Source organism: Tamandua tetradactyla, chromosome 6 (genome assembly GCF_023851605.1).
Source record: "Tamandua tetradactyla isolate mTamTet1 chromosome 6, mTamTet1.pri, whole genome shotgun sequence".
Classification (NCBI taxonomy): domain Eukaryota; kingdom Metazoa; phylum Chordata; class Mammalia; order Pilosa; family Myrmecophagidae; genus Tamandua; species Tamandua tetradactyla.
Genome location: NC_135332.1, coordinates 149,151,478 through 149,176,925, shown reverse-complemented (window position 1 = coordinate 149,176,925; position 25,448 = coordinate 149,151,478). Strand labels below are relative to the sequence as shown.

At 37.3% G+C, this 25,448-nt stretch overlaps 1 protein-coding gene across 4 annotated transcripts in view; it reads left to right on the top strand.

The window, feature by feature from the left end:
* The first annotated feature begins 1,538 nt into the window (after positions 1 to 1,538).
* LRP12 (LDL receptor related protein 12) overlaps positions 1,539 to 25,448 on the top strand; it is a 61,578-nt gene continuing 37,668 nt past the window's right edge. For 2 of the 4 annotated variants that reach the window (XM_077167452.1, XM_077167451.1), the window contains exon 1: positions 1,539 to 1,977. In XM_077167452.1, the coding sequence (XP_077023567.1) occupies positions 1,899 to 1,977 (79 nt within the window). In that variant the 5' untranslated portion in view covers positions 1,539 to 1,898. Of the gene's footprint in view, positions 1,978 to 2,035; positions 2,116 to 15,115; positions 19,526 to 25,448 lie in introns of those variants that run through there. The other 2 variants (XM_077167450.1, XM_077167449.1) reach the window with 2 other exon arrangements.

Here is a 25,448-nt window from a genome sequence, read left to right as displayed (position 1 = left end):
GTGGATGAGCAAGTATAGAGGTGGGAGGGGGTCTGATGCACGGATAGTCAAGGGGCTGATGAGGGTATAGTCTCTTGACTTGTGGACAGGGTTTCTTGAAAGCTGTAAAAAGTGGATAGGAGAAGATGCAGTCCACAGTCTTTCTGCACTTCATTTTGCCTGCGGCCTGCCCTAAGCACAGCTGTTTGTAGCAGTGCAATTTACAGAAAGAGATCTCAAGAAACAAGCAAGTGGAGTCTAGACTCTTAAAACGGAAAGACAAAACTGCAGATTGCTCCTTTTCCTCCACTGAGTGGAAAACATTTTTGGAGTTCTGGTAATATTTTGCCAGATGATACAAGGTTTGTTAATTGCTGCATTTTGTAATATTTCTTAATAATTTTTTATCTTTTGGAATATAATTTCCTGGAAAAAAACAAAAAGCTTTGAAGAAGACCAATTGGTAGAGGATATGGGGTAAGTCTGTAATGTTACCCCCCCCAAATAATGTTTTAGAATTTAACGTTTACTAGACTATGCGCTAAGCATTACCTTAGAGTATACTGTGGTAAAGGGGAAACTGTCCTGAATGTGGAATGAGAAAAACTGTTTCAATCTAGCCTCTTCCATTTACTGGCGACAATTATTTTGGGTAATTTTAACCTTTAAAATGGGCCAATAACACTTACCATTCAAAGCTGTTGGGGATTAAAAGAGATAACCTATGTCAGTAGAATAGCACAGTGTATTGTAGGTCTTCAACCAAAAGCTAAAGGCCAACGATAAATCTAGGAGGAGAGATAAGAACAGTAGTCAAATACTTTAAAACTACTAGGCGGAAGGTCTGACGTGCCTGTGCCACTACAGACGTATTTGGAAAGTGCTCCGGGGATCTAAGGGAAGGAAGGCCTTACACTTGGGAGCGTGGGAAGAGAGTTAGGGAAATTAGGAGTGTTGCGTGAATCGCGCTTCCACTTCTCGCCCCTCAAAGTCCGCTCCAATCGAGCTTCCCGGCCCAGCTTCAACCCACCGCGTGATGTCAAACGGCCACCCACGGCTTCCACGCTACACTGCCTGAGCTCCGCACTCCAGTCGTGCCAGACTCTTCTAGGGCACTATGAACGTGGGAGGCCAGACCCGGCTCCCCGGCCCGCCAGCACAACGCACTAACCGGTGCCCACCCCCATCCCGAGTCCCTGTCGACAATAAGCGGAGGCAAGTGGGAGGATAGGGGAAGGAACTCCCAAGTTCTCAGCCTCCGACCATCCATTCTTCCCCTCCACGCAGCCATCCTCAACCTCTCATTGCGCTCCCACCCCACCCGCACAGCCAGTGCCGAGGCCCGAGATTGCGGTGGACCTCCGCAGTCCGCCCCCGCTCCCAGCCCAGTGAAATCCAGCGGCCAACGTTCGCCGGCTCGCTTATCGATTGGCACTGCCTTGCTTCTCAGGCTACAGGCACGGAGAGAGTGGCCCAAGACTTCGAAAGTTGAGCTGAGCGCGGGGCGGGAACCAAGGCAGGAGGGCCAGAGGATTGCCGATCGAACGGATGAACGCGGGTCCCGGCTCGCGCTGTCTGGCGTCTGGTAGCGCCGGCTAGTCTGTGCCGCGCGAGGCCGGACTCCCGCGTTCGCCGCCCTCCGGTTTCGCGCCAGTGCGTGCGCTGTCTGCTGGTGACCCCGGGAGGGTCGCCCCGTGTGGCGCTCTCGCGCTGCGGGTGGTGAGAGCTGGCGAGCGGCAGAGAGAGGACTGAGGAGAGGGAGGTTGCGCGCTCGGGCGGCGACAGCCCCATCCCTCCCCCTCCCGCCGCCGCGGAGAGCGCAGGGAGCTGCCGGGGGCTCGGCGGCGGCGGCGGCGGCGTCTGGCCCCAGCTCCTCCTCCTCTATCTCCTCCTCCTCGGTCCCTCCATCTGCGGTGGATATGGCCCGTCGCTGGAGCACAAAAGAGTCTCCGCGGCGGAGGGCTGCGTTGATCTTGCTTTTCCTCTCCGGGGTGTACGGTAAGTGTGCGCATCCCCGCGCCCGGCTGACCGCACAAAGCTGGAGTGACCCCGGGCTCCGAGGCCTCCAGGACCAGGGTTCCCCGGGGAACCCGGGGAGAGACCCCGGCCGCCGTCGGGACAAAGACCAGGCGAGGGGTGGGTGCGGAGGAGGGGGTTTTGTCTGTTCTTAAAGATGCTTTCGTCTAGTCGCGTACTTCCAGATCATCGGGGTGTTAGAGAAGAGCTTGGGGTCCCGGGCAGGGGAAGCCCTGGTGAAGAGAGGGGGAGGCCGGCGGACTTCCCGACTCGGGCTCCGGCGTCCCAGCCCAGCGTCCAGCCCCCCATTCGTGGCCCCTGGCGCAGTCCACACACGCGAAAATGTGTGCATATGGGAAAAAGAGGGGGCGGTCGCCCCCGCGGCTGCCAGGACCGCCCTGCCACCACCACCCCCTTCCGGGTTCAGGAAGTTCTTTCCCCAGTGAAATTACCTGCCCTCTTTCTTTCTCCCTGTAAAAGGATCCTGCTGCTTTCTTCCCTTCCCTCATCCTCGGGGGCAGAGGTTCTGTTGATCCCGGGCGTGCAGGGTCCTGTTCATTCCCCAGAAGCAGCAGGCGGTAGAAGGCCAGAAAATAGTTTTCAGCCCCACCTCAATCTCTACCTCTTAGGGCGTCGATGCCTGACCTGACTCCTCATTAAGCTGTCATTTCACTCACTGTTGTTTTTTTGTTCCCCAGTCTAGAGAATGGGTTAGATATATTCATTTGAGGTTAAGACACGGCTGAAGACTATGTTTAGGACTAAGTTTTATATTACATGGGGCTCAGAACAAGAGCTAAATCGAATTAATTGGAAAGAACATTGCCAAAGAGACTGGAAATCCATTTGACTTCACCTTTATGCGTTAATCAGTTAAGCACATTAATTGTTGTTTCAGAGAATGTGGTTACTCTTTAGTTTTTGGAGTGATGTTTTGATTTCTCCAGGATAAAATAATTAGAAGTTACCATTCTTTGGTATAAAACTTACTTATAAAAATCTGTTATTTGCCCAAAAAGTTTGACTTTTACAGTAGTGGGAGGAGGGTCTGTCAAATGTAATTCATGAGCAAATATCTCTTGAAAGCGTTTTTATGTGAAACTAAATGTATTGGTAACTTCTTAAGCCTCAGATATTAAACTAAATGAAGGATGTAATGAACTTAATTTGGCATTTGCTGACAATCAAGAAATTGTCTTTTCTGTTTAATTTGGGATGTATTGCTCCCTTACTGTTTAATTTGGGATGTATTACTCCCTTACTAATTTGGGATGGGTTTTTGTTTTGTTTTGTTCTGTTTGGGTTCACATTTGATGTGGAAATTGGCAATAATGTGCTTATTTGTGACCAGAAAACCCAGTGCATGACTTTTGATTGTTAGTTTTCATCAAGTGGCAGTGATCCCTACTTGTCTGATGGCTTGTGGGTTTGGGTCTACATCAGAGATCAATAAACTGTTATGCTGTTTCTTCTAGCCTGAATGTGAGCGTAGCTGAGGTCTAGGTTTGGTGTAATGGCCCAGGAGAGAGAAGAAAGGGGAGGCGTCTTTAATCTAGGGTGATTAGTAGTATGTCCAGCTTTGCCCTCTACTCACAGAATTGAATTCCTGTGATGTATGATCAGAATGGATAAATAAAGGAGTTCCTTTAGCTCTTCTTTCATTAAAACCTATGTCATTAGTGTTTGAACCAAAAGGCTCTTGCCTGTAGGGATTAGAGACTGCAAACCGTATAATTAGTGTCCACGCATTTTTTTGTACTTGTACACAAAATGACTTTCTGGTGGGTGCTTATCACAGGTTTGTCTTTTTGAAATTTGTGTTCAGTGAATAATTGTTAGTAGGCAGAGACTCAAACTCCTTTTTCCAGCAGTGTAGGACCAAATTATAAAACTAGCAAGTGATTATTCCAAGGGATTTTTCAATCCACAGCAAGTTGTCAAAGTGTAAGAAAAAAGGAGGTAGTGAGCCAGGCAGAACATTTAACTACACCAGCAGGGATTAAAGAGAACTTTCTCCCTGCAACTACGGAAATTCTCTTCATAGCTGCCTTTTTTCTCCTTTTCAATTTCTCCAGCCATAGTTGGGTTCATATTAGAGAAAAAAGCTATAATGTATAATATAGGGGGAGGGGCGAAATGCTTCCATGACAAATAGTGGGGTTGGTGATTTGAATATGCAGAAGTTGTGGGAAATAGCCATCACCTTGAGTCTCTTAGAACAGATTTTAGCTGTTATTTATGAAATTGTGTTTTACAGTTAAAAAAGATTTTTTTTAATTGGCTTCAAATAGAGTGCTCTCTAAAACAACTGAATAGAGTAATTTAGCATAAACCTAGTGAAGAAAAGCAGGTTGATTAGCCAGTATTTAGGCAATTCTACTACTGACTCTACACAATGACTCTTTCTTAGCTATTAACTGCAGTGTTAAATGGCTCCAAGTTGTGCCTCCTGTTTAAAAAATCTGTGATTATTTTGGTGTTTGTTCTCTTCACGTGACCGTTTTAGGTGGACATGTTATTTTTCTGAATTACAGTCTTCTGTGAAACTCTTAGTTGTGAATTATAATACAGTTAATGTTTTTAGAAGAAGTTGTTCAAAAACCAATAAATTATTTTTCAGGAACTCCTGTATCTCCTGTGTTGAATATGCCTAATATTTAGGAGAACAAACTTTCTTTGGAAGTTTGAAGGGATAAGTACTTTAATATGGGCTGCAGTGAGATTCTTAGGCCTGCTGTAAGAGAAGGTCCTCCTTCATCTTCTATATCGGTATATTTGGCTTCTCCAAATGTATAGAGGTTTCTAAAACCTCCATTTTCTAGTCAATAGAAGCTGTTAGTTTTGCTCACTTCCCAGTACCATAATTTGGTAATTGTAGCAGTTCTGTTGCTTTATGACCATTTATTTTCTGCTTCTCCCAGGTCGGTGTTTTCTAACTTATTTTTTTACTCAAACCCACCTTTAAAATGCGTTTTACGTAGCTCCCTGTGTATACATGCAGAACCAAACAAAGCTCATAAAATAATACACTTACTTTCTGTGATGTACTCTGATATTTTCTATTCTATTTATTCTCCCTCCCCCTTTACCTCCCACCTTTCCTTTCTTCCTATGTTCATCTAGACCCATTAAATAAATTGTGGACCCGTTAATGAATGGCAGTTCTTAGTCTGAAAAACACTTCCCTAGATGAAATCTTCAAATGTAATTTAGAATGTTTGTAGTGTTTGTGTATCATTTTACAATATCTTTAAAGAGTTACGTACAGATGGCTAGTTTTTAGTTACTTGCTACCAGAGTGTTTGGTAGCAAGCAGTAAGAACTCTTTCTGGCATATACTGAAATGTGATATAATTCAAACTACCAGTTTAGCTTATTATACTCAAAGGTCCTTGCTGTACACAGCACTGTTCTAGATGTTGTGGTAGTATAAAAGATTCTTTTTACTCTTGGATTTTATATTTAATGGATGAATCTTTCCCCATAAGTTTGATGGAACGCTATGGTATTTTATAAATTTCCCGCTTAAGGACAGACTTGAAGTTCCAATTTTAGGAAGGTTTTAGAAATAGCTGAAACATGAGAAAAACAAAAAAACTAAACCAGATTCCAATTACTTCTAAAAAAAAGGCAAGCTTGATTACATAAAATCTATTGAGTAAAGCTGAAGTAGTTGCTTAACATGAACTCTTTTCTTGAGTTTAAAACGAATCTAAATTGTATCCATATCTTAGGGAGAATATGAAGATAGGCAGCACGTTTCACACAATTGTAGGTGGTTATCAGGTAGAAAGTATTAAATGGCCACTTTTATAGGGCTTGCTTTATTCTGGGAAGATCGTGTAGGAGATTTGAACGATGTGTATGTGGTAAATGACTTTAAGAGTCCTAGAAAGTAAACTCTTCTTTGAAGAAAGTATAAGAGATGTTAGGCTGAAAGTGAGCAACAATTAAAGAAATGTTTGGGTGGAAAAAAATGTGCTTATGTGGTTAAAAAATTAGGGGGACAGCAAAACCTTTTTATGACTCTGATCTGAGGTGATACTGTTTTTAAACATTTTATCAGTGATATTGCATTTTAAAGAATGAAGGTTAGATAAAATGGAGTAAGTGTATTAAATATAGGTGAGATTTATACAGTTTAAGCAAATAAAAGATATTGTGATTTCAGAATTTGGGGATGAGTATTAATCCTGCTCCTGCTGCCAGTTTTTGTAGGTGGATAAAGGTTGTTCTAAACTAAGAAATTAAAGTTCATTTGATTATCTGTCATTTCTAAGTTCCCTTCCCTCCTCTTTCACCTACTTTCCTGGCCATTACCCCCACCTCCCCACTCAATTAGGGGTTAATGGGTACTAGTTATTTCCACTTTCTAAGATACTGGATTAGTTCCTGCAAATACAAGTTATCAGTCTATCTGTTCAGATGCGTGTCATCAGGGTCTCTTTTTTTAAGTAGATACAGCCTTCAATATCTTATTTTTTTTGCAGTCTCAATACTGAAAGTTAGGGAATTCTCACATTCTAAGCTATAGAAAGAAGGGAAGGAAATGAACATTATTAACAAGTTACGGGTACAGTGCTTTATCTTTGTTCATTGCTAGTTTATCTGTATTAGGTCTCTTGCAGCTTTTAAGGTATTTATCCCTTTTTTTATAGAAGACAACATTGAAGTTCAGAGAAGTTGTAACTTTCCTAAGATCAAACAGCTAGGGAGGAGAGTCGGGATTGCAGCCTAATCCTGTTTGTCTCTCTACTTATTCATACATTTAATAAATATTGAATAAATATTTGTTGAACACTTTCTTATATCTGGCACTGTGTTAGGCACAACATTCTATATATAGTTTCTGCCCTCATGGTGCTTGTGGTCTAGTGAACCAGTTGTAATGAGTACTGTGAAGGAAACAAGTAAGGGGCAGGATAGTGAATAACACAGAGTACTTAGAGGAAGGTGTCTTTGATAAGGGAGCATTTACAAGACCAAAAATAGATCTTGCAGTCGATTGGAGTAACAAGGTGGGGAAGGCCCAGAATGAGGAAAGGGCAGATGTGCTGTAGGTGAAGGACTAAGACCATTGTAGCTACAGCATAGTGGCCGTAAGGAAGAGTGACAAGGGGAGGTTAGAATGATAGGCAGGGACACAAGTCTTTGTACACCATGATGAAGAGTTTGGGTTTTAAGCATAACTATGTAATGGTTTATGTGACATAGTGTGATTTTTTATGTATTTTAATGTGTTTTGAAACAGTCACTTTTGCTACTATGTGGAAAAGTGTTAAGTAGGCAAGCATAGAGGTGGGATGGCCAGGTGGGAGGTTTGGGCTGTAATCAAGATGAGAGTCACAGGGGTTTGGACCAAGGTAACAGACGCAGAAATAGAAGAGTGTACATTGCTCTATGATAGGAAAAAAAGAGGTTCTTCCCTTTTTGTCACAGGAGGAAAGTAGGAAAGTAGTGGTGCAAATGTACTTAAGTCTGTAGGTTCTAGGGTGCAAAGGTAAAGATTATATTTGATTGTTTTATTTTCTCTGTAATAAGAGGTGAGAGTGAAGAGGAGGAGGAGAGGTTGAAGGTGATTTCTCTTTCTGTACTTCAGCAGAACAATTTGGATCCTTATGAAGTTAAGTTGCTCTTAATATTGAAAAGAGAAAGCTAAGGACACTCAATCCAAGTAGGCGTATTTTGGTGAATAGTTGTACAACAAATGACAAAACAGGATGAAGAGAAATTATAAGGGGAGAGTTTTAAGGATTGTGTAGAGAACTTAGATCTAAGGGCAGTCATTTTTGTCAGTTAAATAGGTAAAAAACATAACTCTCTACCATGCCTTAAGGGTATCTCAGGCAAGAAACAAAGGATGGGACAGAAGCTAGATTCCAAGTAACTTTTTGTCTAAGTGCTTTATAGTAAATAATAAAGATTGTTTCATATCATTTCAAGAGTCAAGAATGTATTGGTAAATTTGTGGATTTCAGAACATATTTGGAAAAAATAAAGTGACCTTTATCTTTTTTTTTTTTTCTGGATTGTGTTGTTTATTTCCGGGAGATACAACTTTAGTAGGTTCTGAAACATCAAAGCAAATGAAGCTGACAGATAAATTTTCTACTGTTCCTCTCAAATGTTTTAAAATTCATTGCCCTGCTACTGTTTGGAGAAGTGAAATTGTTGTACTCCATGTTCTTTAGAGTGAGTGGGAACAACTTGATATTTACCTTTAATTTATTTACATTTCAGTTTTTTGAGAAATGAGAAATGGTGCTAATCTTATACAGTATTTGGGTTAAATGTAGCACAGTAGGATATTTAGTAGTTGGAATTTAGCATTCCTCATTTAATGAGGAAAGTAAGCCTTTTATTATCTGACTTAACTTCATGAATGGTCATAGCATCTTTTAGGCTTTAAGTTAGTAAATTAGAGAAAATATGAGTATTTGTATCTGCTATATTCTGAAATAGAGTCCAATTTCTTGAACTTGTTATTGGCTGTTCTACTATGTTAAACCTTATACTCACAGTTAGAATTTAGAACACCTTTACCAAAAATGCCTTTAGTCCTCAAAATAACTCTGTGGTGTAGATATGATTATTAGAAGAAATTGAAGCTTCAAGAGAAGTGATTTGCATAACGTTCACATCTCTCTGTTGTTGTTCTCTCTGTGTGGGGGCACATCGTTTTTATCTACGTGATTGTAATAGCCACCAACTAGTCTTGGCTGTAGTCTTATCCTGATCCAATCTGTAATCCACAGAGCAGCAGCCTGTCAGTTTTCTCAAATGTGGATCTAATTGTGGAGCTTTCTTGCTCAAAACCCAACAGTGGTTCCTTATTCTCATTAAGATATAAATATAACTCATTAAGCATTTCATGATCTGGCCAATTTTCCTAACCTCATCTCTTTTGTCACTCCTTTCCCAACCCTATTCCTCCAGGAACCGTGTTCCTCCTATTTTGAATTTGTTTCTTGTCTCCTGACCTTTGCTTACACTGTTCCTTCTGCCAGGCTTTATTCTCTTTTTTCATACCTCACTTTCTTTTACTGGGCCAACTCCTGTTTGTCCTTCTGCTTTCCTTTAGATGTTACCTCCTCTGGGAAATCTTTCCAGCTTCCTCAAAACTAGGTCCTCTTCTCCAAGCATCTTAGTTCTTAAATGCAGTATTGATATTGGCATGTTTTACTCCTGGAGCAGCACGGTCCAACATAATGTGAGCCCCAAATATAAGCCATATATGTGATTTTATATTTTCTAGTTACACATTTAGAAAGAAAAAGAAACAAGTGAAGCTAATTTTAATAAAATATTTAACTCAATAAATTAAAATATTTCAACATGTAATCAGTAGAAAATAATTATTAAGATATTCTGCATATTTCTTTTCATACTAAGTCTTCAAAGTCCAGTGTACGTTTTATACCTACAGTACATCTCAATTCAGACTAACCACATTTCAAATGTTCAATTATGACTTTGGAAAACTCATTGTCTGTTAAAGTTGAACCTACGATATGCCCTGTGGCCCAGCAATTCTAGTTTATTAGGTAAGCTCAACAGAATTGGGTACATACTTTGTGCCAAAAGACACATGCAAGAATATTCATTGCATCTTTCTTTGTTATAACCCCAGACTAAAAACTATCTATATGTCCATTAGCAATAGAACAGATGAATAAATTATTGTATGTTAATATAAGAGAATATTGTACAATGCAGTTCTCAAACTTTTGGGTTTCAGGACTCCACAGTTGAGGTATACAAAGAGCACTTTTTATATGGAAGATATGTGTGAGAAATTGTTAAAAATGTTAATTCATTTAAAAGGACAATAAGAAACCTATTGCATGCTACCAAAAGTAGTATGTTAAATAAAAATATGGAAAATGACAATTGACTGTTTCCCCAAACAGGAAAAATACAGTGAGAAGAATGTAATTACCTTACATTTTTGCAAATTACTATAGTATTTGGCTTAATAGAAGACAGTTGACTATGCATGTCTGCTTCTGCAGTTGGTCTGATGCAATGTGTGTGAAGAAAATTCAACTTCACATGGATATGTCATTGTAAAGAGTAAAGTATTTTAATAGCCTTTTCAGCCAAATGTGGATGTTCTTCTTTGATATTATACCAGAACTCAACAAGTGGAGTTTCTTAAAGTTTAGTTGCAACATGGAATCTGGAACCAGATCAATGAATTTTAACTTTGTTAAAAAGGGTCTTGGGGATTCCTAGTAGTCTCTGTTTCAGCATCTCTTGCAATACAATGATGCAAAAGAACAAACTACCACTACATTTAGCATGGATTAATGTCACATGTTGAGGAAAAGTCAGACACAGAATTAGAAGTACTGTATGTTTATATTCTGTGTTAGGAGTTAGAAGTCAGGATGGTAGCTACCGCTGTGGAGGAAACAGTGATTTAGATGGATATTCAAGTGGCTTCCGGCTGGTAAGAATCTTGATCTAAGTGGTGGTTTACACAGATGTGTATGTGTGGGGGGGTGGGGTAGATAACTTATGGAGGGGTAGCTTTTAGTTTGTGCATTTTTTTGTATCTTTCAAGTAAATATTAAGTAATAATTTTTAAAAATGGAACATTGTTGAGAAATGGTATTTTTGTAGAAAACTTCTGATAATTTATACTCTATAGTGTTTGTTTTTTTGTTTTTATGTTTATGTTTTGTTTTTTTCTTTGTGTCCTATAATGAAAAACTATTTTAAAACTTTGTATTTTGGAGAATTTCAAGCATATTCAAAGGTTGACAAATTGGTGTGCTTAACCTGATACATCTAATACCCACTTCAACCATGATAATTATATGGCCAGTCTTATTTGTAACTCCACCCACTCCCTAAACCCAAATGGTTTTGAAGCAAATCACAGTATCTAATCTATTGTATTTTATTATTATTTTAGTGTGTATCTCTAAAATGTGAGGTCTTAAAAAAAATTAAGGCCAATATCATTCTCACACTTTAAAAAAATAATTCCTTAATTATCATAAAGGTCAAGCCAGTGTTCATTTGCCATGGTTGTATTTTTTTGTTTGTTTGTTTTTGGTACATAGTCTGGGAATCGAACCCACATCTCCAGTATGGAAGGCAAGCATTCTACCACTGAACCACCCATGCATCCTGCCATGATTGTACTTTAAAAGTGATTTTTTAAAGTTTGTTTGGATCAGGATCCAAATAAGGTTTATATTTTATAATCTGTTAATTTTTTTTAATTTAGTTTATTTGTTCCTCACCCCCTTTTTCTTTTTCCATCCTTTTTTTTTCTTTTTTAAAAATTTTAAATGTGATATTATTTGCTAGATGTTTCTTAATCAAGCTGGAGATATTCCTTAAATTTCTATTTTAATGAGTTTTTGAGAATAGGGTTTTCATTTTATCAGATAATTTTTTCATTTCCAAAATGAGCATGGATAAGGTATTTATCCACTAGTGAAATATACCTAGTGATCTTGTTTGCTAGCTTCAGGAATGAAACACACCAGAGATGGATTGGCTTTTAATTAAAGGGGATTTATTTTGTTAGTTCTTCAGAGGAAAGGCAGCTAACTTTCCACTGAGGTTCTTTCTTATGTGGGAAGGCACAGGATGGTCTCTGCTGGCCTTCTCTCCAGGCCTCTGGGTTCCACCAGTTTTCCCCAGGGTGACTTCTTTCTGCATCTCCAAAGGCCTGGGCTGAGCTGCAAGTGCTGAGATGAGGAATGCCGAGCTGCTTCGGCTGTGCTACGTTGTGCTCTCTCATTTAAGCACCAGCCAGTTAAGTCAGACGTCATTCATTGCAGCAGGCACGCCTCCTAGCCGACTGCAGATGTAATTAGCAACAGATGAGGTTCACATACCATTGACTCATGTCCACAGCAACAGAACTAGGTGCCTTCACTGAAGGCATTAACTGAATCTAACTACCACATGTCCACCCCTTGTCAACTTGGCAACTACTCGCATCACCTTAAACAATATTAAGGTGCAAAAAATTCTCTTCTGGCTGTGGACCTATGAATCTCAAAACAAGTTGTCTGGTGTCAATATGCAAAGGAGGATATTCACAGGATAGGTTTTCATTTCTATAGGGAAAAAATCGAAGAAAAACCTGCAGGGCAAACACCGTTGGATTTCAAAGTTTGAAAGTCATTAATCCTTCAGCTTTAGAAAGTGGCAGTCCCACCTTTTCCAAAGGCCTGTGCAGTGGCCCGCCTCTTTCCAAATCAACCTCGGGGAACATCGAGGAGACCACCTTTTTCTCGGCTCCACTCTCTCCAGGCATCAGGGCCACCCCTGGGCTCTCTGCCATTTTCGGAGCACACACTCAACCCCTCCATGTGGTGGTAGCCAGGCTCTCCCCAGTCCCCCAGGGAGCGTGCTCTGCCTTCTCCAAGGTCTGAGGCTGCGTGACTCTTCCACTGCAAGAAGGTGGGAGACTTATCCTCACCCTTCGGGCAAAACTCACCCTCTCCATGTATGTGGGTGGGTCCACTCTCCTGGCCAAGGTTTCTTGGCTTCAGACCCAAGCTTCCATGGTTCTCACTCTGCAAACTCCAATTTGTCCCTTTGTGTCCCCCTTTGTCCAGATTGGCAGTGGTTCCGTTTACACCAACAGTCTCTTCAAGCACTCCAGGACTTCTCCATCATTCTCTTCGCAATTCCTCCAAAATTTTCCCCTTAGCCATCCAAAAAACCATTCCAACATATCTGATATTTGCAAACTGCAGCAGCACCCCACTCTCTGGTACGAAATCTGTTCTAGTTTGCTAGCTGCTGGAATGCAACACACCAGAGATGGATTGGCTTTTAATAAAAGTATTTATTTTGTTAGTTCTTCAGAGGAAAGGCAGCTAACTTTCCACTGAGGTTCTTTCTTATGTGGGAAGGCACAGGATGGTCTCTGCTGGCCTTCTCTCTAGGCCTCTGGGTTCCAACAATTTTCCCTAGTGTGGCTTCTTTCTGTATCTCCAAAGGCCTGGGCTGCACTGCGAGTGCTGAGATGAGGTATGCTGAGCTGCTTGGGCTGTGCTACATTGTGCTCTCTCATTTAAGCACTGGCCAGTTAAGTCAGACGTCATTCATTGCAGCAGGCACACCTCCTGGCTGACTGCAGATGTAATTAGCAACAGATGAGGTTCATGTACCATTGGCTCATGTCCACAGCAACAGAACTAGGTGCCTTCACCTGTCCAAGTTGACAACTGAATCTAACTACCACACCTAGTATAATGCCAGACAGTACTTTTTGAATAAATGAATTCATCTATCCATGAATGAAGTTAGATTACATTCATATGATTCCAAATATTGAACCACTTTTGCATTGGTAGAATAGACTGTACCAAATTGTTAATGACATATTATCTTTTAACCTATTATAATACATTTACTAATTATTTTAGACCTTGTTTTACATTTATGACATCAATCTATAGTCAGTCCTTCCTTGATCCACCCCTTTTTCCTTCTTTCTCCCTTCTGTAAACAGCCTTCCTCTGCCTCCTGCCTGACTTTCATACCTGTTTTTCTGGTCTTGTACATGTACATAATCTTTTTTTGTTGTTGTTAATTTCAGCAGTCAAGAATAATGTAGAAAATTTTAGTGTTCCAGTTATGATTATTTTGCCTTTTAAGATTAAGAAAGGAGAGTAAGTGTTTGTTTAGGAATGTAGATAATCTGTTAGGAAAGCAAATGTAACAGTTTTGTACTAAGGGCAGATATGGAGAAATATTTTCATTCTTAGTGTGTTAAACTTTGTTTCATTAAGCAAGATAATAGAGATAAGCTGACAGGAAGTAGACCCCTTCTTGTGAATGGGTTTTAGACTAACCAAGCCAATAAGATAGATAATGAGAAGTGGGACAGCCTGAAAACAGGAACTGTGGTGAGTAAAATGGAGATGCTAAATGAGGATTGAATTCCAGTCAAAGGGTAATACTATTGTATTGAAACAATCCAGTTTGCGGAGATGACACTTTAAGACCACACTTAATTTGTTCAGAAGATAGCAGCCATAGAATTAACCAAACGTGTGGTCTCAGTGCCATCCAAGCCATGACATAGCCATGTACTAACATGATTACTTGTACATAAGAGTATATGCCCTGGCACAAAGGGTAGGGGATTAAGAAGGAACCTACTATTGGCTTAGGTTCTAAAATCAACAAGTAAGAGTAGAATGTTGTACTGTTCTTTAAAATATCCCTTATATCAACTCCAAGTACAATATCCGTGTTTTGTATATACAGTGCTGAATAGCATACTTTCACTAAATACAAAACATCCAGTGTTCTCTCCAGCATTGGTACAGAAGTTTCTTTGAGTACTAGAGAAAATGCTTGCTTGTGTTTTGGTGCCATATGAGAAATATGAATGAGTATGGATAAAATTGCATAAATTAAATTTAAATAGGATTCAGCTCCTCATTAATTCTTTTCTGTAGAACGTTGCAATAAGAGCCAGAATGTGTGATCTGATTGACCTGTGTGCCTGGGTTAGAGAGGATTAGAATTAGGATTCATGATTTATCCCTGCCTTTTGTTCTTTTTTTTAAATTTTATTTATGCTTTCTTACATTCCTTAATCTAAGTAGGGAGCTAGCTAAAATAAAATTTAAAATAATAAAAATTGCATTTCTTAAAGGTTTGTTAGAACTTGACCCTAAAACTATGTGGGCATGGTGCCTTTGAGGGAATACTTCTCTAATAATCTTTTCAGTTTCTCTATGATTATTATCTATTCAGATTTTCTACCTCTTTGAATCAGTTTTGCTAATTTTGCTTTAAATTTTCTTAGAACATGTTTCATCTGTATTTTCAAATTTGCTTTAAAATTACAACTATTAACTTCCAAAATATTTTCTATATCTGTGATTATATCACATTGTCACCCCTAATATTTGTATGTCTCATTACTTCTCCCTTTCTTGATCAGACTCATCATGGGTTTCTATATTTCAGGTTTTCTTAGAGAACCAGTTCTTAGTTTTATGGTCTATGGTTTCCTTGTTTTCTATTTTATTAATTTCTTCTTTTAATTGAATCCTTTTTCTTTTTACCTCATTTTATTGTTCTTTTAGCCTTTAAGGTGATTGCTTAGTTTGTTTATATTTTTCTATTTAATTTTAAAATTATAGTAAAGTTGACTTTTTTAATGTGCAGTTCTGTGGCTGTCAACACATATAAGAATTCATCAAAATTTATCAAGCTGCCATCAAGATTCGGGATATAGAACATTTCCATCACCTAAGAAAGCTATTCTATACCTTTGTAGTTAGATCCTTTCCTCACCTATAATCCCTTGTAACCACTCTGTTTACTGCTAGTTTTGTGTTCTTGAGAACATCATATAAATGGAATTGTAGAGTATTGTATAGTAAACTTTAGATTTTTTTTTTTGCAGTATCATCAAGAATACCTTCTTCCCCAATACTTTGATTACCCAAATTGTGCATTTCTATTAAGATATTTTTAAATAGTCACAATCCAATATAGTATTTTAATGGCATTGTAGTTATGTAAGAGAATGACCATATTTTTACAGGTACATATTGAAGTGTATAGAGGTGAAATGATATGTGAAGTTTACTTTAACAACTTCACAAAGAAAGAGGAAAAAGTAGCAAAGTAGGAGACTCTGATAGCGAAGCAAGGTTCCTAAATTTTTTACTCTACCATCATGCCATCATATACTCTCTATATTAAGATTTTTCTATATTAGATTTTAAGGTCTTCTTTTGGCAATATTACCAACCCATCTTTTAAAAATTCCCTCATGCTTTGGACTCCTTGACACTATAAGCATGCCCTGGGTTTTCTCCTGCAACATTATATCTAGACATGATTATTAACAGAGGGGCATCTATCAAGAATGGATCTACAGCTTCTGCTTTGGTGGCAGGAGACCCTGGTATTCCATATACGAGGATATCCTGGGTTTGATATTTAGTTCATCTTAATTGCCACGAGTAAGTTATTTACTTTTTCTAAGCTTTACTTTCTTCATTTGCAAACTGGAACTAATACCTGTCTCAAATATTTGTTCTGGTGATGAGTAAATGAAAATCTGTGAAAGTATATAGTATAACAAGAGATGCGTACTAGGTAGTTAAATATGTTTTCTCTTTTTCACTGGAGGAAACATGCCTACCAGGGATAGATATATTTACATTGGATATGTATTTTTTAAGCAATGTGGAATGGGGCTTTCTCAAGTTCAGAGATGCTATTTCTATAGGAGAATGTCAAATTGTCAGAATAAACTGCAAGATACCACTTTAAGTCTCTGTGAAAGTGTAGGTAAATTGATAAGAAATACCTCTCTAAAGCCTCTAGTTCAAGTGAGCAATAGTAACTGAAACTTCTTTCTCCCTGTGGCTTTCTCATTTCATTCACTTAATGAAAGAATATATCTATTCCTATTTACCTCTGTATATTTCTGTATACTCTTTCTTCTCTCCTTTTATCCTCCCAACAAATTGTAACCTGAAACCAGTTATACGTGCTTAAATTCAAAATCTGGCAATTACTGAGTTCTCCTTACTCTGTGTCAGAAACTGGGGTAGTTTCTGGGGAATAGGAAGGCAGGGAGAAAGAAAGTGAAAAAGAATAGAAAGAAAGAGAACAGGGAAAAGGCCTTTTTTGCCTTTAAGGCACTCAAAATTTAGTGTGGGAGACAGACAAGTAAATGAACAATTCACAACCAGATGATAAGGACTGTGGTAATAATATGTTCATAATTCAATACTAGTATGATATACTTAAGGAGTGCGTTAAGGAGAACACTGAACCCTACCTGAAATGGGTAGAGGTGCATTTTCTAAGCTTGGTCCAAAGAGTTAGACAGGTAACTGGTAGTAATGCAGTGGATTATTTAGACCAAGAGAGTATCATGCTCAAGAATATCAGAATTTAGGAAAGTGTATGTAGTTCAAAAATGTTGAAATCAAAATATAAATGTATAAGTCAGAGGTAGAAAAGGAGTAGAAGAACCAGGGGTGAATAAATAGGGAAGAGCAAGATTATGGTGGGTCTTAGAACCTTTTATGCATGTTAAGTGTTATTTGCTGAAGGTTGATATCAGATGTGCCTTTAAAAAAGATCTCTAGTAGCAGTGTGAAGAATGGATCAGAGAACTGCAAGACTGAAAAGAAAGACCAGTTTCCAAGCTAATTCATTTATTCATATTCAGCAAAATGTCATCGAATGTCTATGAACCAGACACTTTTCTAAGCTTCTGTCCTTGTGGAGCTGATAATATTCAGTACAGCACGGCAGGAAAAAACAGTGATATGAAGTGAGGAAGTAGAAGCCAGTTCTGAAAGAAGTGATCAAGAGAACTTAATATGAGTGCATGAGGGGAAGTAGGAAATATTAAGAAAGAAATGTGGAGTTACTTTCAGATCTTTACTTGGACACCTGGGAGATGACTTCATTCACTAAGGTAAGGAACACAGAATTAAGGGGGTTAAAAAATGTTCAGGTTTGGGCACCGTGAATTTTATATACTTTGGTAATGTTAAGTCAATTGCACAATACAAAGTTAGAAGACAGTTTTTAAGGTGGAAATACAATAGCAACTCCTTCATAGGATAATTATGAGACTTAAAACTGCATGAAAAGTGTTTTGACCAACATCTGGCACACAGCACGTGCTCATGTTAACTGTTATTATTTCAAAAATGTAGGCTTTGAACTAGATAAATCTGCCTAAATCCTAGCAGTGCCACTTACCTCTTTGAGCCTCAGTTTCTCTGACTGTAAAATGCGTTTAGAATCTATTTTACAGGGATTCTGTAAGGTTTAATAGTAATGTATGAAAAGTAACAGCTACAGTGTCTGGCACAGGGTAAGTGCTAAGTGAATGCTGGGAGTCAAACATTTGCACCTCAGAAAAATGGTTTGGATTAGAGGTAAACACTTGAGAGCTATCAATGTGGAGGACTTGAGCCTTTAAAAATATATGCTGAGAAGAGTTTCTAGAAAGGAAGAGGATGATATGCCAAAGGTCCCTGAATGGTTGGCAAGGAAGATAATTTACTCTGTATTTGTGAGGAAGTTGGTTGAAGGCTTAAAGAGAATAATGAAAGGCTTAATATAGTTTTCAAGGGAATTATAGAGAGAACTGAATGAGGCTTTATTAAAAGATTATAATCCAGCATTGAGTATCCAGATGAATTGAAACCATAACACTATTCTTCATAGTAGTATGATTTTCTCCAACTGTCATTGGAAAACTGGATTCAGAGTTGATGTTTTTGAGGATAAAGTATTTAATAGGTAGGTCATTGGTAACTTTTGCTACCTGAGGATATAAACTAGATAGACTAAAGAGAGTTCAGAGGCAAGTAATAGTAGGGAAGCTCTATTAGTGAGTGCAGATTTCTTTTTCAAAAAATTTGGCTGAGAAGAGGAAACAGCAAGATAAAGTGAAAAGAGGGAGCTGCACTGACAAGTTTTGTTTTATGGTTAGGAAAGACTTAAATATATTTTTAAGAGGAGACAGAGGAACCAGAAAAGAGGAAAGAGAAAGGTAATGAATGGTGTAAGGGTCCAGAGGCTTACCCTATAAATTCTGGTTCCCATGGTAGAGCCTCTCATGAACTTGAGAACATTCTTCTTTCTCAAAGAAATACTTACCATTTGTAGTTTCATGTTCTCTGGTCATAAATATTGCTAGAAGTAGAAACAAGGCACCTATGCTCTGATCTTCTTACCTAATAAAGGTAGGAAAAAACAGTAGTATGAATATTAGATGCAAAAAAAGAGAAAGCACAAGGTTAATGTCAAGGAAAACTTAAATCTACAAATTTTAACAGCTGTGATTTTAAAAATTTAGTAATTTCTTTAAAATGTTAAAAGTGTACTTTAAAAATTTAGATGGTTATTGATTTTTAAATTCTCCTTTTGTTGTAATTCTACCTTTAAAAGACCATTTTCCTACAACCAGTTACATTAAAAATAGTTTATCTTTATTGTTATTACAAAGCCAATATCGTATCCTTTGTTTTCTTTAGTCTGTGCATCAACATCATGGTGCTGTTAGTCATGTCATCAAGTTTAGGAATGTGTGTAAGCTGTGGTCTTCTCATTATTGACTCTTGTATAAGAGCATTTTTTAAAGTGACCTGTTGCTACCAAAGGGAGTAATAAATGTTTTAGTATTTATATTAAATAATAGTTCTTGCACCATTTTTTTTCAATAATAGTGAGAAAAACTTGAAACTGTATAGCTATGGAATTTTATGTTTTAACTTTTTTCAGAAGGTAGCATTCAATACATACATTCAATCCACATCAGTAAAGTTACAAAAGTAATGTATACTCTTAACAAGTAAAACGTTTAGAAATGTATTAGGAATAAAAGCTCCTCCTTCCTTTCCTCAGAAGAAATGATAATAACAGTTTAATATGTATCCTTCCACACCTTCTTCTGCATACCTAACTTGGCTGCTTTGTTTGCTTTATTTAAAAAAAGAAAAGAAAAAAGACCCAGGGATCACAGACTCAAATGCTGACAGCATCCAGAAAGGTAACACAAATGAATGAAGGGGGCCTGATATCTGTGTCTTAATGACAGTAGAAGGTAGTAGGGGTGTTTTATAGTTTTTATAAAAGACTTCAACCAGTAGGTGCCCATGCAGTGATAGCTGAAGCCAGATATTTAAAACTCTTCATGGGAACCCAAGAAATTCAGTGTTTTTAGCTGAAAGCTCTCAAACTTTAATGTTGGGATTAGGTAGATTTGAGTTTGAATCTTTCCTTACAACTTAATAACTTAAAAATCTTTGGTGAGTTATTTGGATCAATTTCCTTATTCATAACAGGGGAAAAATGGCATCCATTCTTATCACTTTAGAAGGATGATTAATATGTATATATATCACAGGGTCAGCACAATGCATATCATATGCTAAGTGCATATCTGATTAGTGGATATCTGTCATTTTGAGTGTTATGTGGGAAATGACTGCAAAGAGGCCTAAGATTTTTTGGGGGTGATACAGGTATTCTGTATCTTGATTATAGTGTGGTTGCAGAACTGTAGTGATTTGTTAGAACTCATCAGACTGTACACTTAAAATTGATATATATTTGTATGGAAATTATACTTTAACAAACATGATTTTTAAAAAGGAACAGCCTTTCCCTTCTCTACTTCAATTTCATTAACTATGAATAAAATAATTGACATCAGAGGCTCCTAACAATTTTATCACAGGCTTTTCTTACTGTCCTAACACCAGTAGCACCTTAAGTCACAGCCCCCACATTTTTGGGAAAAAAAATAAGGAAACAGCCTTTATCCAGTACACTTTTCTCTGCACTAAGTTGACCATGTACTAAATTATCAATTTGGATACTGTGGCTGGTATATAATTCTAGGAAAGCAGGCCAATAGTTACTTTCCAGAATTTTTAATAATGTAATCAGCAAGCTAATCACCTACAGTTCAGTAATGAACAGTTTAAATAAATCAAAAGAAAAAATTAGATCCAAAAGCAGTATACCTGGTATTTCCCTAAATGAGAATAAAACATGTAACTAACAGTACTCATTTTAGTGACTGTCCCATAGTAGGCACTCAAATAGAGGCTGCTATTAAAGTTATATGTTCATCCTTAGTAAACTCTTCCCAATTTATTCTCTGAGGCCAGTATTGCTCTGGTATCAAAACCAAAGCTATTTTAAGAAAAATAAACTACAAACTAATGTTCTTTAAGATTATAGACACAAAAATCCTCAACAAAATATTACAAACCAAATCCAGCAATGTATGAAAAGAATTATAAACTTTAACAAAGTGGGATTTGTCATAGGCATATGAGGTTAGTATTCAAAAATAAACCATTGTAATAAGCCATATTATAGAATAAAGAATAATAACCAGAAGATCATCTTAATAGACAAAGAAAAAGGCACCTGACAAAATCCAATATCCTTTCATGATTTAAAACGAAACAGAACAAAAAGCACTCAACACACTAGAAATAAAAGGAAACTTCTTCAACCTGATAAAGGATATCTTTGAAAAATCCATCGCCATCATCATACTTAATGTAAAATACTAAAATTTTTCTTTCTAAGATCAGAAATAAGTCAAGGATGTCCACTTCATATCGAACATTGTGTTGGAAGTTCTAAACAGAGACATTAGTCAAGAAAATGAAAAGACATCTAGATTAGAAAAGAAGTAAAACTATTTGTATTCACAGACAGCATGATCTTGTATATAGAAAATCCTAAGGAATACACATACAAATTCTCAGAGCTAATAAGTTCAGCAAGGTTGCAGAAGACAAGAACAATTATATTCCTATACATTAGTAAGAACAGTTTGAAAATGAAAAAAACACTTCTATTTACAATAGCATCACGAAAGTAGAATACTTAGAAATAATTTCAGCAAAAGAAGAGCAAAACTTATACTTTGAAAACTACAAAATGTTACTGAAAGAAGTTAAAGATGACCAATACATATATATAAACGAAAAGACATCACATGTTCATAAATCAGAAGAATTAATGTAAAGATGGCTGTAATCCCCAGATTAATCTATAGAGTCAACATAATCAAAATCGTACCTGTCTTTATAGAAATTGGCAAATTGATCCTGAAATTACTAAGGAAATCCAAGGGTTCCGAATAGCCAAAACAATCTTGTAAAAGAAGAACAAAGTTGAAGGATTCACGGTTTCCAATTTCAGAACATACTACAAAGATGCAGTAATGATGAAAGTGTGTTAACTGGCATAAGAATAAGCATAGAATAGAATAGAATTGAAATCCAGAAGTAACACATTTATGGTCAATTGATTTTTGACAAGGGTGCCAGGATAATTTAATTGGGAATGAATAGTCTTTTCAACAAATGGGACTGACTTAGTTGGATAGCCACATGCAAAAGAATAAATTTAACCCCTATTTCATACCATAAAGAAAATTAACTCAAAATGGATCAGAGTCCTAAATCTAAGAGCTAAAACTATCGAATTTTTAGAAGGAAACGTAGAAGTAAATCTTCATAAACTTGGGTTAGGAAATAGACCCTTAGAAATGACACCACAACATAAGCAACAAAGAAAAAACAGATAATTGGACCTCATCAGAATTTAAAACACTTGTGCTTTAAAATCCTTAAACTTTAAATCATCAATAAAATGAAAAGACAACCCACAAAATGGGAAAAAATATTTATAAATCATGTATCTGATAAGGAGCTTTACCCAGAATATATAAAGAATTCTTACAATTCCACAATAAAGAGACAAATAACCCAATTGATAAATGGACAAAGGATTGGATGAGATTTTTCTAAAGAATATACACAAATGGCCAAAAAGCATTTGAAAAAAAATACTTAACATCATTAGTCATTAGCAAAATGTAAATCAAAACCACAATGAGATACTACTGCATACCCAGTAGGATAGCTAGAACTGAAAAAGCCAGACACAATTACACGTTGGTGAGGATGTGGGAAAATTGTAAACCTCCCACATTGCTGGGGGAAATGTAAAGGGGTACAGCCATTTGGAAAACAGTTTGGCAGTTTCTCAAAAAGTTGAACAGGGTTACCGTACAACCCAGCAGTTCCAATCCCAGGTTTATACCCAAGAGAATTGAAAACATATGTCCACACAAAACCTTGTATACATATGTTCATAGTAGCATTATTCCTTATAGACTAAGAAAAAATAGCCCAAATGTCTTTTTTTTTTTTTTTTTAAAGAAAGAGGGAGGAAGGGAAGGAAAGACAGAGAAAGAAGGAAAGATGGAAGGAAGGAAGTGAAACATTTTTAAACATTTTCTTGTTTTATTATATTTTGTTTGTTTGTTTGTTTTTTACATGGGCTGGGGCCGGGAATCGAACCGGGGTCCTCCGGCACGGCAGGCAAGCACTCTTGCCCGCTGAGCCACCGCGGCCCGCCCCCAAATGTCTTTTAACTGATGAATAGTTAAGCTAAGTCTGGCATAGCCATACCGTGTAATATTATTTGGTCATAAAAAGGAATGAAATACTAATTCATGCAACAACATGGATGAAATTTGAAAACATTATGCTAGGAGAAAGAAGCCCGACACAAAAGGCCACATATTGTATGATTTCATTGCTATGAAATATCCAGAATAGTCAAAGCCATAGAGAAACTCTAGATTAGTGATTGCCAGGGAATAAGGGAAAGGTGAATAGGGAATGTTAATAATGGGTACAGTTGTTCTTTTAGGGCTGATGAAAATGCCCTGGACTTAGATAGTGATGATGTTTACGTAGCTGTGCTGGTTTGAAAGGATGTATGTCCCCTAGAAAAGCCATGTTTTAATCTAAATCCCATTTCATAAAGGCAGTATAATTCCTATTTAATACTGTATGTTTGAACCTGTAATCAGATCATCTCCCTAGAGATGTGATTTAATCAAGAGTGGTTGTTAAGCTGGATTAGGTGATGACATGTCTCTACCCATTTGGGTGGATCTTGATATATTTCTGGAGTCCTATAAAAGAGGAAACATTTTGGAGAGTGAGGGAGATTCGGAGAGAGCAGAGAATGCTGCAGCACCACAAAGCAGAGAGTCCACGAGCTAGTGACCTTTGGAGATGAAGAAGGAAAAATGCCTCACGGGGAGCTTCATGAAACAGGAAGCCAGGAGAAGAAGCTAACAGATGACGCCATGCTCACCATGTGCCTTCTCACTTGAGAGAGAAACTCTGTGTTCACCATGTGCCTTCTCACTTGAGAGAGAAACTCTGAACTTCATTGTCCTTGTTGAACCAAGGTATCTTCCCCTGGATGCCTTTGATTGGACATTTCTATAGACTTGTTGTAATTGGGACATTTTCTCAGCCTTAGAACTGTTAACTAGCAACTTATTAAATTTCCCTTTTTAAAAGTTATTCTGTTCCTGGTATATTGCATTCTGGCAGCTAGCATATTAGAACAGTAGCTTTGTGAATAAATTAAAAACCACTGGTATGTGCACTTTAAAAAGGTGAGTTTTTTGGTATATGAACTATATCTCAAAGCCGTTATTGAAAATATATATATATATGTTTAGTTTCTGCTGTTTTCTTTTGAATTCTAAATCCTTCCAAGCCTTCATAGTACTTTAGTGGAACCCCAGAGTCAGGTTATGAACCTCTGACTCTTATTATCTTCAGGGTCCCTTTCTTTTTGAGCTCTTACATCAATGATCTAAAGTAATTTTAGAAAAAAAAAATATTATTCCCATCTGCTTGACTACCGTCACTGAGATACCCAGCAGTAGGATTCATAAATATCTTAAATATTCTTAAAGGGTGTGATTCATTCTCTGCTGGCCGCTAATGCTTGTTTAGCATTTGTATTTTGAGTACTAGTTCATTGTCATCATACTCTTATTTCAAAGATGTGGCAAACATAAAATCTTACTAACATAATATTATAGGAAGTCTAAACATATAAGAAGATTGAACTCCGAAATACCTGTTTAAAATGTGATTTGAAAATTAGAATGTATCTTTCTATTAAAAATGTTATATTACTATTTTAAATGGCAGGTAGGTTTCAGTTTGGTCAGCATCAGAAACAATATTTTTTAGAATACCAATAATTAAACAGACAGGAAAATAAAATCTTTCTCCTAGGGATTTCTTAATTTTTTTTTTTTTTTACATGAAACATTTCATTATAGGAATCATTTGTTAGACATTTGTTAGACCCTATAGAACCTTCTCTCAGAAGAATGAATTCACCCTGCAGTTTCAGGGGATTCACAAACATCTTGATCCAATCATCCTTGGAAAAGTGCTACTTTGTACTTACTTTTGACAAGGCAGAAAGAAGTAACCATACTATGAGAACTAAAGTAGATGAAATGAGGCATAATCAGAGTTTGAGGCCTATAGATTCAGCGATAATTTAGAAAAAATTAATATGCCTTCACAACATGAAAATTTGGAAAGAAAGACAATTGAGGCAGGTTATTAATAATAAGTTCTGATTATTAAAATAAGACAGTCCTAAAAAGGAATGAAAGAAAAAGAAATTATGTGGTTTTCAATGTCTTCAGACTAATTAAGATCAAGTTTCTAAGATAGAAAGAACATATAATCAAAGACAAAGTACAAACATAACTAATAATAGAGAAAGCTCAGGATTGAGATTAACAAAAATACTAAGAATAGCAAAATAGTGTTTCAAACATTTTTTATTTTGTAGAACAGGAATGACAAAGTTATATAGGGCTATTGCTTGGACAGATGGTGTAATACCAATAGACATTGGTCCTCTCTACCAAATATACTTTTTTAAACTGAAAAGAGAATAAACATTTCTAAAAAACTTCTTGAGGGACACAGATGCAAAGATTATAGGAGTTCATGTAGGTATTCTGAACTTTAAGAATTCTGAATTAAATACTAAATTGCTTCCAGGGAATCAGACAATGAAGGGTCAGATGACTAGAAACAGGC